Below are 14,212 nucleotides of genomic sequence, written 5' to 3'. Positions count from 1 at the left end.
GTAGATATTTACTAGAAGACAAAATCACAGGAAGAAATATTTGATTTTTACCTTCCAAATTACAAAGTTAACAAACATAAGGAGTCAAAACAATAATTTACTAGTATTGTTAAAACTTATTTTAAAGGTATTTCACTAGTAATGCTACTTATTAATTTGCTGTTTTTCAAGATCTTTAAACCACTAATTAAATTCTCCAGTTACAATACAAAAAAATGCATTCAGGCTTAAATCTTAAACTTAAGATTTGGGTATTACAGAACAGTATTTTGGTAATATATAAAAAAAAATACCTAAGTGCCATCTACTGGAATTTGAGAGCTATTGTCTTTTAAACTGAAATTTTTCTAGCTCATATAGTAGAATAAGCTATTCTTATGTAGTCAAATTCCAGCAATTAAAAAATTAAGATTTTTTTTTAAAAAAATAAATACATGACATAAAAATAGTTTGCACTTTAAATAATATTGGAAGAAAACAAAATATGTATGGTGAATTTGGGACAAGATAACTGTATTTATATAAAGGTGTTATCTTTTTTTAAAAAGATATACTGTATTATATGTATAATTCTAAAACTATCTAAAAGTATATACATGTATACATTATATTTAAAATGAAATGGTTAAATGTATTCTTAATGTCTTAATTCAAAAACTGTAAATATATAAATAATATATACTGCTAAGCCAATTTCATGACCATGTCATTTATCAGTTCCACTATCTCTGAGTAATCTGCCTTTATGACTATTTATATTATAAAGGGGAGATGCAGGGTATCCGAGAAGCCATCTCTCCCCAATGGGATAGCCCCATTCCACTTGTGCCAACAGAAGAGGCCCCTCTATGGATGTCTGCTAAGGAACTGAAGCAGGCAGAGTCAAGAAGTCTTTTCCTGTGGCCTAAACACTTGTGAACATTTTACCCCAAGAGGTGAGTATTGCCCCCTCTCTTTTGGCATTCTGGAAGAGTATTAAAACCTAACTTTGCCAGTTAGTGTGGGGCCCTGAGGGAGTGCTCACTGCTGAAGATGGCTGGCTGATGGGGTAAAAAGACCTCATCCCTCTCCTGATCATCTCTTAGTTCTCTTAATTTCAGTTTTAGCACAGTTTTTAATTGTATTTTAATCTGTGTAGATTTTAATGTTTTAATATTTTAATTATTTTTTACTTGTTTTATAACTTATAAGCCACCAAGAATCGCCTTGTAGGGAAAATGGGCAGCATAAAGATTTGATAATAAATAAATAAAACAGATGAGAGCTTTTTCTTCTGCTGTGAAGCATGTTGCCTGTTTTCCTTCCACTATTGATCAGCTCTTATATCCATACTTTTATTTGGAACTTCCAACATAATAACATGATAGAAACGTGTTATTTGCTACTTCACTGGTTGTCCAAGTGGAAATGTTGTCTATATATGTTCACAGGCATGCAAATTGAGGGGAAGCTTCCAAAACCATGACAAGGCCTTCCAGAGACTAAGGCTGGATCAGCATTTTGAAGAGTGATTCTTCACATTGCCAAATGTGCTATGTGGGTTACCCTTTATGAATACGTTGAACAACAATATTGTTTATCCTTTTCTTTTGCATTTCAAGGGGATTTCTGCTTGATTTGCAGAACTAGCAAATACAAAGTTATGATCAAAAATTGTGGAAATAGAGCAAAATAGTGGGCTAAATTAGTACATAATTTAAAAAGAAAAATTTCATTAGCAACAGCTTGTAAGAACTTTGCATTCAATTGACGTATTATTATTCTTAAAATGGCACTGAATGTTTCCTAAGATCAAACATATTGCCCCTCACCAGATTATAGTACCCCTTGATAAAAATATAGTGCTAAACTATTTAAGACTACTGTTACATTTAGAGAAAGCAAAGTGTCTATTTATTTATGAACTAAAAATACAATCAAATTTATCAAACCTTATGTAGAAGCTAAAATGGTAAGCCTTGTTACCAATTATTGTTAAAAAAAGCAGTAACATACAATATAGTGTGAAAGACTTTCAGCTTAGTTAGCTTTAAAAAGCTGATTCCTTAAGCAAACCACAGCCTATTATTTCCTGTAGCAGAGATGCCTACTCTAGTAGAAAGAACCTCCATATGCATAACCACAAGTAGCACCCAGTCAACCTGAGGGAAGCCCACAGGCTTGCAGGGCCACTGGCTGGCTCTTTGTCACCAAATGCAGTAGGTTGAATGCAGACATCACTGTAATATCGTCACCAACACAACCAGAGGCAAAGAACAGGGGCAAGAGCTGAGTAAGGGAAAAAAAGATGAAAATGAAATTAAAACTTCAAAAAATTAGATACATTCATAGCAAAAATGATGACTTTTTTTTCTGAAAAGAAACATACAACATATAATACAAATACACATGTATGAAATGAGTTTCTCTCATTCCTTGCACAACAATCTAACAATTATTCCCAAGAAATAAAGCAACTTACAAACATATATACACAACAATGTTAAGAAAATGATTTGAAAATGATCACATAAAAAATTCAGAAAGAAACATGGTATTTTGTTCATTTATTATTTTAGTTTGCATTTAAGTTCTAAAAGTTTTAAAAATAAGGAACTTACTATTACACAAACAATTATAATCTTAAAATAGTTGAATTTTTAATAATACCCTCTATAATTATGCATGCAGCAAGACCTTTATTTAGAAATGAAAAAGAACTCCACGTGCATTAGATTGAACTCCTCGGAATGGACAAAATGAATCTAAGGAAGGTTATATGAGAGGCCCATATTAAAGCTGTTCTACATAATGACCACTTGCTGAGTTACATATTTTTAAAACAATTTATAATGAAAGCAGCAGAACTCATCAGAAACATCTAGTGCAGAGTTCCCCAACCTTTGGGGGTTCCTGGCCCAGGGAGGAAAGAGGTGATGATTTGTGGGAGAAGCAACTGCATGTGTGGGAGGGGCAAGTGCATGTGTGGGAAGGGCAAGTGCAGTGCCTGTGATGTTTGCGGCAACTTGTGTAAATGGGACTGCGAGCACCCATGAGGAAGTGCGTGCGAACAGGGCTGTGTGTGCACCTGCAATGAAGCTTGTGCAAATGGGGCTGTGAGTGCACTTGGGGGCACGTGCACCAGCCAGGCACTTATGTGACCCAGTGGCAATTAGCCAGCGGCCCACAGGTTGGGGATCTCTGATGTAATGGACAAGTACACTGTGTAAGAATCATACACAATTTCTTGTGCTGTATTCATCTACTTTAATGTTTCTTCAGATTAGAATGCATTACAAAGTTTCAAATATATTTATATCAAAAACTGATAATTATTGTTTGGAAGTGCTATCTATTTCTCTTGGATAATTGATCAAACCAGATAAGTACAGAAATATGATTTGTAGGCCTGTAAACAGCAAAGCTGTTATAAACCAACATTATATCAAGAGAGTGACCTGAATGATTTTTTTAGACTGGATTTACAAAAGAGGCTTGCTAAAGTTTTGAGGAATATTGCATGAATGGACAAAGAAGAAATGAATCAAATCTACAGCATTGTTTAAATAGACTCAAGAGTAACACTTATTAGAACTAAAAGGAAGGAATATAAAATTGGTTTATTTGATCATGGTTAAGATATTTTATTTCTGGTAAACTTCAATGGGCTTTCATTGCATTAAACTATTACAGAGTGAAGAGATACTAAAATTGTTTATACTTGTGATGAAGTCAAATGTCTATATATTTACTTTGTTTCCTTGCTATATTCTTACTTTTCTTACTCTTTTCTTTCTGTGCATTAACAGATAATCCAAAATCTTCCATTATCAAGCTGTGATTGATGAGGGATCAGCAGCTGCCTTGTTACCAGCTAGGCAGCTAACTTTTTTTTTACCTTGCATTTGTACTGTTCTGTGAGCTGAGTATCTTCACCTTGAACTTGCTATAACAACGATCAGCCTTAGACTGTTAAAAAAAAATCACTAGAATAATATCAGTAAACGCCAACAATAGCAGATCACAGTCCAACTATAGTTCATCTGCCCATAGGTGTCAGCAACAAAGCAGGATAGGTTATACCTGGCATGACATCAGAGCACAAACCCCTCCTTTCTGTGTCTGCAATATGATACTGATGAAAGGTAATTCATAGCGACATCACTGTGTGTCCACATATATTTTGTAAACACATCTTGTTGGGCCAGCCCAACCAGTTTGTTTTCTGTTGGCAACTGTCTCTGACTGGCTGTGAGCAGACTAGTTCAAGCTGCTGGAATCTTTTTTTGCTGGCAAGGTATAATTAAAGCATTATTTTATTTACTTATTTTGCTGCTCTCTGTTTGGACTATTTAAAAATTTCCTGGAAATCAATATATTGATTACAGTACAGAAGCCTAGGCTTCTACCATAAGTTGTTCGGAAGTGTACTTAAAAACTTCTGGACAAGATTTCTGGGAAGAAACAGCAAGAATATGTTGCATAGATGGTCTTCTGATTATACACCCTTAGGTCCAAGTCTCTGTACTAGATGGATATGTACAGCGCTATCCCCATCCCTCAATTTGTTTCCTGCTATGTTTTTTTCATTATATCTTGAATTACTAATTTGCTTTAGAGTGTATCTTAATAAATACTACTTGGATTAAATTATTTCAAAGGACAGGTGCCAAATGTTATAGAAGCAGAAGTGGAGACAATAATGAGCAAGAAAAGATGCAATTTGCATGAATGACTGCATAATGATTTTGTTTCCTAATCATGCACAGAGACCATTCTCTTGGAGAAGGCAATCAACTAATAAAAGAGGCATACACATTCCAAGCAAGCAAATGAAAATGTATGTTCACTTTGAGAAAGAGAAGTGTGCAGTGAAAATGTAATTACCTAGCAAAGCTGTAGTTTTACTGGGGTCCAGCAGCTGATCATAAAAGGTCTTCCTATTCTGTTTCATCAACTGTAGCATCAGGCAGCCTGCACGCCTACCAACTGCAGCCATCTGTCTTGTGTCAAAGCCTATGACTCAAGCAACTACAGTGCAACAGGGAGAAAGGCAGTGATATCACTCTTCAGGTCAGGCAAAAAACAAGGATGAATTCTACCTCTAAAAAGCTGGGTGCCCCGGGAAGAGAATTTCTAGAACACTTTAACTTAGCAATTTATGACTAAAGATGTTCTCTCCATTAAATGAGGAACAGACCATCCCCCTAGTGGTTAGCAGGCAAAAAAGTGCAAACAGCAAGCTTGTGTTGCTAAAGCTAGATAAAATAGCTTTTGCAAGTTAATGCAAAACAAAGAATAAAATGTTGATTGACTTGCCCATAGGGAAAACAATTAAATGTTTCAAAAGTAGAATACATCCTGTGATGAAAGATAATTGAACATTTTAATAACGTAATACCACTTCAGATTGTACTTGGATGAGAATGTTTTAAATCCTTCCCCACCTAAAAATAATCCCACACCTAGTTTTAAAACAGATTAGTTGCTCTGTGCTGCACTGTTATAGGCAACTACTACTACCGTATTTCTGCAAGAAGAAAATCAGAAGTCTGATAGCACCTTTTCAACTAACAAATTTTGTTAAAAGTCATAAACTTTCATGAACTGCCTCATTTTATCAAACGCATGTGTTGCATAGTTTATAAATTAATTTTCCCTCATGAAAGCTTATGTGTTTTAGCAAAATTTCTTAGTCTGACAAGATACACCAGACCTGATATTCTGCCACATTGTCTAACAGAGTTTTCTAAAATTTTCAGAAGATAACCAGATACCGGTAGATGTTCAAAAAGGATTCTCTCAGATTCTAACCATTCTTCAGCATAAAGTTATACCAGTGAAACTTAAAATAAGATTATGACCTACACTTTTTAATTTCTTAATGTTTTCTTACAATCAACCTTAATGATTTAATTTGAAGGCAAGCTATACATTATAATGCATTTAGCCAATCACAGGAGCTGGGATGGGCGTGGCCTGCACATGACCCATTTGGCTCACAGGCTGCCAGTTTGACACACCTGATTTAGAACAGGCTGGATAGGGAATTCTGGGAATTGAAGTCCACACATCTTAAAGTTGCCACGTTTGAAAAAATGCATATTTATAACATGTAATACTGTCAAGACTTTACTGGCAGATATAAGGAATATAAAATTATTTATCCCCTTGTAAAGCAATTTATGATTACAAGTTAAAACAGTATAATTTGGCACATAATCACATGAAACAGCTAAAAACAAGACAATTAAAGCAACACAGTAAAAAAAAGACGGGAAAAAGTCAACAGAAAGAAGACTGAGCCTCAGATACAGGATATAGTAGTCAGGTAGGCTCCCATAACATAGAATTCCTATCACTAGAGGGAAACAGTCACTCTTAAATGTTGTCCAAATGACAACTTATACGGCATGTCTTAAGATCGTCTCTTTCTCAATTCCTGCCACTGTACACAAATAAAAGTTTATCAAAATTATCTCAGGAACAGGCAACAGCTGACAAACTACAGCTTACAAGTACCAGTAGTCCTCAACTTATGACTGTAATGAACTCATAATTTTGGTCGTAAGTCATGATGGTCGTAAAGCCAGTCACTTTGTGATCATGCTTGAATTTAGTTTTTTGTGGCAGTCATTAAGCAAACACTGCAGTTATTAAGTGCCACAGGCATTAAGCGAACCCATTGGCCGGAAACCAGAAATAAATACCATTTCTGGCAAAAACTGCAAATAACCCTGAATATGGGTTGGTTATCAAGGGTTCAAAATGGGGAGAGCACATATCATAACTTCAAATCCTTAAAAGCCAATTTCAATATTTTTAACTTACAGAATTTTAAATTGCTAGGATTTTTTTGAGATTTTCATTTCTTAACGATATAAAATTTGGAGCATTTTTATTATTACATTTTTTAAAAAAAATAGCAATTACACTGTGGAGTGAAATTGTACAATGTTGCCTGCTGACTGGTGCATAACCACCTTTCCTAATATTCTGAGATTTCTAATAGCCTGAAAACCTGAAAACAAAGTATTTTTAAATGTCTTTTTCTTTATGCATTCCAACAGCAAAAAGAGATCATTTCTGAATCGAGATAGTCTGATTATCTAACTGAAAGATTATAAAAGGCCCTCTTTGGCATCGAAGTGCTGACCCTAACTTTGCAAAGACAGTTTCAAAATGGTAACTTTGGTAATATTCTAGTAGAAGTTATGTGGTTGGATTTTTTTGAGGAAGGGTAAACTTTTCTCTTTTGAAATTATCTTGGGTCACATTGACAAACAGAATAATACACTTGGCTCTGTTATTATATTCCAGTACAAAAACCTAATAATAAGGAAAAGCTAATGGCAATACTTTACTGAGCTACCTACAGAGTATTTAATATACTATATATCTGACTAGAAAAAATCATTCTGCAAGAAAATAGTAAACCTTTTGTCTGAAACTTTTAAAACTGCCTTGTGTGTTCCGACCTGCATTCACTTTCAACATTCACTCATTCCATCAAAGGATAAGAGCTGACATACTGTCTGTTCTTGGCAAAGTTACAGAAAGCCTTATCTCAACCAACAGCTGGAATGAGAATTGGTACTGTGTGTCTGGATAACTGTAACCTAAGAATAATAAATACCATTAGAAGATCAAGCAGTGCTTTAAAAACTTACAAAATGATTTAGTTACAACTTATCACTTGTATTTCATATGGCTAATAAAATAAATTTCTTCCTTTTATAAAAGGCAGAATTGATATTCAGCAGGTTCTGACCAGTTCTGGAGAACCAGTAGCGGAAATTTTGAGTAGTTCAGAGAACTGGCAAATACCACCTCTGACTGGAGATTTTACAGTATCCTTCCCCTGCAACACCCACAGAACCATTAGTAAAAAAATTTGAATGCCACCACTGATAAAAGGGTAGTAAAGGCAGAAAGCACATAGGCAGTCAGATGATTAAAAAAATCTTTGATTTTGAGTAAAATTTAATGCAGGAGATATCAAAGAATTACCTTCTTTCGCATCCCCCACATTAAATTAATTAAATAAAGACCCAATATGGTTACAAGGTCAAATGTATTTTCTTAAGCTCCATGTTGGATACCTAACATCACTGGCATCTCCTGCATTAAGCCTATTCTAAATCAGAGATTTTTTTAATGAACTACATACCAAATCATGTGCAATTCTTGCCATACAACTGTGTCAGTTGCAAAGAAAACAAAAAATATGGTAATTATAAATAAAACTCAGAAATAACAATAAAAAACCAAAGATAACACCACCACCCCAGATAGGCAACTGCAGTCCAAAAGACATTAAACAATTTCAAGCTCTTTATTGTGGAATTGTAGCGGGATGGGGATTACATGTACTTCTGGAAGTAGAGCATTCCATTAAGTCGGGACTATTACAAAGAAGGGCTACTTTCTCATACCTTACTATATCCTGTTTTGAACAGGCTCCAAGATTGGTAGATTTAATAATATCAAGTGGTGTGGCCTAATGTAAATAGCCATGTACATAAACATTGTTTCCCACGCAGGACAGTAACTTATTTATCTTTTATCCAAGATGGAGTCAAAGAACAATTTATAGTTACAATTCCAAAATGCTAAATTGGGATTTCAGGCATTAACAGCAGATTTCTGTTGCTGATGATGGATGCCATGGTTCTCTCCTCAAAAGAGGAGCATAAAGAAGAGTAGAGACATTTATGGGCTAGATGCTGATAGACAAGTCGGATCAGAGAAATAGCTCTTTCATTGCTCTGAGCACCAAAGCAATGCCCAACTGATTATTTTTAGACAGTGCAAACTAGTAACTTGGAAAGCTCACTGCTTTTCATATAGATGGCACAATGGGAGGGGTCACCCTTGCCAAGCGAGTTTTCTATTTATCACCTGCTTTTCACACTCAGTGCATGAACAAATTATCTGTCCAATAGCAACTGTTATAGCTCAATTTAACTAAAATATTCTTGTATTTTTAATTAAACAAGTGGTTAGTTTTCTGCTTGGCAGAAGAAATATGGGTAGAACACTACAAGATTTGAAATAAAGGAAAAACTAAAATAACGAACAAACAAAATTTATTTATAAATAATAAATAAGATCTTAGGTTTAGCAGTTTGGAGAAACCAGTAGTAAAAAGAAGGCATATTTCCAAATGTGCCTGGTTAATTTATCGTATAAAAGTGTTGGCTGCCATAAAACTCTGCATTTATAACTATGATCTTCACCTCTGAACAGGAAAAATAAATAGCTTTGCATTGGTTTGTCAGTTTAGAGCCATGATGGCAAACCTATGGCACGCATTCCACAGGTGGCACGCAGAGCCATTTGTGCGGGCATACGAGCCCCAGTCAAACTTGCCTGCACTGTGCATGCGTGCACCTCCCAGCTGATTTTCGGCCCGTTTGAGGCCTTTTTCGCCCTCCCAGAGGCTCGAGGGAAGCTTCTGCAGCCTCAAGAGGCCGAGAAACAGGCCTTCCAGAAATACCAGAAGTGTCCATTTTCAGCCTCAGTTCAGGTAAGGGGGGGTGTTGTGCGTGCATGCACTGGGGGTGTGGGGCGCATTGCATTGTGGGTGCCAATACATGCATGCTTTTGGCACACCACAACAAAAAGGTTTGCCTGGTTTAGAGCAAAAAACATAACACAATCTTTTTCTTCAGACCCAAGGGGAAAAAACGTATCTTTAGAAGTTAACACTGAATATGGTGTTTGAAGAACAGATAAAAACAAATCTAGTACTCTCTTAAAAATTAATTATAACATAAATCTGTGTTGGAAGAATATGTTATTTCCCCTATTTTCCAAACTTTAATTGATAGTGCAAGCTGCCTAGTGAGATTGGTGGCATATAACTTTAATAAATATTAAATTACCCAATTATCAAAAGCCTTTATATTTTTATGGGATGGGAAATATAATTCAATAAAAGATAATAAGATTTTAAAAATAACATGAGAATGTTTTGCTTAAACTATCAAGCATCAAAGAACATTTTTGGAACTCCTTTCTTCCAAATACATTGGAACAGCCTGACATAATTATAAAAAATATTTTTCAAAAGCAAACTCAGTTTGCATAGGAGTCTTAAATCAAAAGATAAGCAAAACTGTCTTTGAAATCACTTGGCTCTCTTCCTCTTCAATCTTGATTTCTTTAAAAAAATATTTGAATTTAAAAAATAGAAAGTTGGCATGCTGCAATAATGCATGTTGTCCTTGCAAAGATCCATTGACACTCCACAGAACAGCCTGAGAAAACGGAATTCTAGAAATCAGTTGCTTTGAAATTGATCATGCTCACCATGACATTCACATGGTAAATATACTTTCTATGGCTATTTGAATATTTATAAAATATCAAATAGGGTCCTGGCCCAAAACATTTGCCTAATCCTGTAATAAGACATCATGTGGCTTGTTTAGTTTCATGATACCACATTAAATTAATCTATTATTGTTTGTAAATCATGATTTGTGTTGCATAAACCCAGTCAATTGTGGTTTACCCAGCAAAATATGGCTATAAACAATCTATTCATTATAGACTATTATCTCTGGTAAACCTAAAGTGTCAGAAGAAAACAGATGATCAATATGAGAACTGGAAAGCAATATATATATAATGTGGTCCAACCACATTAAATGTATTTAGATTATATTAAAGGTTGATTGAGATAAAAATCCCCTTTGTTAACTTGCGTTAACTGAGAACCCTGAGAAAAAAATTTGTTAACTCTAAAACAATTACTCTAATCTCTAATCCCTACAGACAAGCAAAAATTTCTGGATTAATAACAAACTTTTGCTGCATATTAATGTAATGGAAACAATAGCACGCTAGTTGGAACACACCCTCATCACATCTCCAAACCTGGCAAATTGTCAGGGGCCTTATTTCTGTATGTCAAATGCTAATACTTCCTATGAACCTTTAAGGAGATTATTCGCTTTAAAAGTGATGCAACATCTCCAATCCCATTCAGAAGAAAGTGATTTTTTAAAAGAAAAAAAAAGGAGGGCTAACTTCCCAACTAATTTAGAAAAAAAAATCTTCAAGAACTCCTTCCCACATTCCCAACCTGAATATAAAAAACAGCCAAAATTCCTATTTTGGTTACATATTGAACGCTATCACATAATATCTGTATTTAGTTACAGCCATCACCCAGACGGATTCAGCCTAATCCTGAACAGATACTCTTGGTTTGATTACATACATTCAAAATACAGGTTTATATTAACCCAATCTTATCCTTGTCTAATCAGAAGTATGCCCTGTGGATATTGACAGGGTTTTCGGAAGCAAGTGGAGTCAGGGTAATAAGGAAGAAAGGTGTCCTTAAATTAAACCATGCTTAAAACAGTTTATTGTGGATTATTCGACTTCGCTGGACACGAATGACAAGGTAGTTTGTGATGACTACAACTTTAGATGGAACTATCTGGATAGTCAACCTTACTTAATTCTACCAGAGGTTAAGGAAAGCTATCGCTGCTGGACTGGAATACGTGTCTCACGGCAGTAGGACCCCTCCACCTTTTTTTTTCCTTGCTCATCCCCGCTACAAAGAGCCTCCAGCAAGCCATCGCCCTTTAATTTTCAACTCACCACAGGCCGGATCGAATAATCTAGAAATCCGAATAGAGAGACGAGAGGATAACCTTGCCTCTGCGAGGGACTACGGCTCCCTTACCTGGTATCTGCGTAAGAGTCGCTGCCGCCGCCGCCGCCAAGCAAAATAAATTCAGGAGTAAGGGAAGCTCGGCACGCATGGAGAGGCGAGGCAGAAAAATAAAGCAGCAGAGCCTTGGCAGGAGAAAAGGTAGCTACTGTTTCCGCACCCGCCTCGGGCCAAAGGCGCCCTCCACCCCCCAACCCCCACGGTCCAGCAAAAGTCCAGGCCAAGCAGCCTCTCCAAAAGGCATGACGGGAAATTCCTTGGGCGCCAGCAGCTCGATCAGCTCCAAATATGAGCATAGAGCCGAAAGAGACCGCCACCGTCCCAGGGCGGGGGCGGAAGGGAAAGGGGAGGGGGGGTTGCACGTGTTTTTAGGGCTTTAAAAGTCGATGTCGGCCAGCAAAACTTTACTTTTGTCTTTTGTTTTGACTTCATTTGCAACTGAGAATCCATAGAACCCTATAGAAATTTATAAAGAACTTTAATAAAATCATTTTTTTTTCTCCTCTAAGTTTGGTCCAGTCCAGGTATGACTCCATCTAAATGTAACATACGAATTCCTGATACTTTGCCAATATCTGACCATTTAATTCAGAGATGTTTCCAATTCAGTGGCATGACACGGGAAGAAATACAAGTAGTCCTTAACTTTCAACAGTTCCTTTAGTGAAAGTTGTTACAATGGCACTGAAAAATGTAACTTATGACCATTTTATAGTTTGCAGCATTCTCATGATTGTGGCAACTGGTTTATATTTATGACCATTGCTGTGTCCCAAGGTCATGTGATTACCTTATGCAATCTAACAAGTAGTGAGGAAGCTAGATGCACTTTTAACTGCAGTGATTCACCTAACTCTGGCAAGAAAGGTTGTAAAATGGGGCAAAATTCACTTAACTGTCTCAAAATCAGAAATTTTGAGCTCATTTGTGATCTTTAGTCAAGGACTACCTATAATCACATCATACTGGGCTACACTTTTATTCAATTCATAAAGGGGGGGGTTCTAATACACTACAGTGATAAATCATAACCAGTTGGCAGGTTTGTGATTATACAAGATTTAAGGACAAAGCCATAAATACTTGTTTCTTTTAAAAGCAGAAGCTTCTGCAATTTAAATATTTGATTTTAATTAATTTTACATTAAACTGATGTTTTTCTTCTGATCTTATATCCTTGAGATTATCTCCCAACATATCACAGGTTAATTGCAATATAGTCCATACTCAAATATCCCTAGTTTAAAACAAAGCAAAAAGTCTCAATTCCTGATTTTTCCCCACAATATCCAAGTGGTTTGTCATTGCATTCTTCTCGGGTTTTTTTTTTTCTTTTCAATGTCCCATTCTAGCAGTCAGTTCTGGAATTTCTTACTAACCTCTCACTCGTCTCATTCAAGCCGCTATCAGCTTTTTTACATGATCAGGGTGAATTAAATGCCACCAGCTATTGTAAAAAGAGAAAAATAAGCCAACCTTCATTGGAATTCTATCAGTGTTTTCAAGATAAAACCTTATAAAACAGCAATACCTCTTGGATCCAGCCATTCTAGATGGCTGCACACCTCCAATAAAAGTTTCACATGGAAGAAATTATCCTTCTGATATTCTAGTTCCAGACCATTTTAAGGCTTGTTAGGTTGATTACTAAATATGAGTAATCAGCTAGAAACAAATGGAAATTATGTCCAGGAAATGATTCAAGAATTGGAATGTTTGGAACTTGATGAAAGAGAATGGATTCTCAATCCCTAACAATGTAACTCGGGTGGATTTCTTCAAGGGCTGGATCAGCATTGTAGTTCTGTGGGCCAGCGACCCGGGGGTAGCAAGAGGGCCAGGATGGATGCTTCCTGCAGCACCCTGCTGGCAAAAACAGGGTGTGGGGGTCCACACATGGCCCCCCTGCACCTTGTTTTCACTGTCCTGCAGCACTCTGCCAGATGTTTTCAGCCCATTTTCTGGGAAGATTTTTGGCCCTTTTTGGGCCTGTTTTTGAGCCCCTTTTCAGCCCATTTTGGCCTGTTTTGGGGGGGCATTTTCAGGCCCTTTTGGGGCTGTTTTGGGCCTGTTTTTTTTGGCCAGCAAAGTGCTGGAAGCCATGGAGGGTGAGGCATGGGGGGGCTGCACATAGCCCATTTTAGCCTCCAGAGGCACCGTGGGCCAGTCCTATGTGACAATATTGTAGCCCTGTGGGCCAGATTTAAATGCCCCGCAGGCCGGATCCAGCCTGTGGGCCTTGATTTTGACAGCCCTGATCGAACTTAATCCTAGAAGTCCTAAAACATTCAGTGTTGAAGACCAGTGAATTTCCGGAAGGTTGAACAATGTTATGATTACAGCATAGGCCTTGAGAGCCATCTATTCAATTCTCATTATACAAGAACTATGAAGGATCTTTCAAAACCAAAATCAGATTTTAAACCAGTTTCAAAGGTTGTTACTACGGATGTCTTTAAATTGACCTCTCATAAATATATAATACATAATTTTAACTTCCACCATCCAATTCAGTCTATTAACTTTTATAAACCTGAT

At 36.4% G+C, this 14,212-nt stretch overlaps 1 protein-coding gene across 6 annotated transcripts in view; it reads right to left on the bottom strand.

Annotated features, from left to right (window-relative positions):
• MSRB3 (methionine sulfoxide reductase B3) overlaps positions 1–11,910 on the bottom strand; it is a 43,964-nt gene extending 32,054 nt beyond the window's left edge. The window contains exons 1-2 of one of the 6 annotated variants that reach the window (XM_087934443.1): positions 11,687–11,910; positions 2,142–2,268 (exon numbers count right to left, since the gene is read on the bottom strand). In XM_087934443.1, coding sequence (XP_087790569.1) covers positions 2,142–2,217 — 76 coding nt within the window. In that variant the 5' untranslated portion in view covers positions 2,218–2,268; positions 11,687–11,910. Of the gene's footprint in view, positions 1–2,141; positions 2,269–4,866; positions 5,011–7,457; positions 7,575–11,601 lie in introns of those variants that run through there. The other 5 variants (XM_026700009.2, XM_026700017.2, XM_087934441.1 and 2 more) reach the window with 5 other exon arrangements.
• Positions 11,911–14,212: the final 2,302 nt, after the last annotated feature.

This window comes from Pseudonaja textilis, chromosome 5, assembly GCF_049901715.1.
Source record: "Pseudonaja textilis isolate UNSWEBS1 chromosome 5, rPseTex1.2, whole genome shotgun sequence".
Taxonomy (NCBI): Eukaryota; Metazoa; Chordata; class Lepidosauria; order Squamata; family Elapidae; genus Pseudonaja; species Pseudonaja textilis.
The sequence above is the reverse complement of the archived record's forward strand: the minus strand, read 5'-3'. Positions and strand labels throughout refer to the sequence as shown.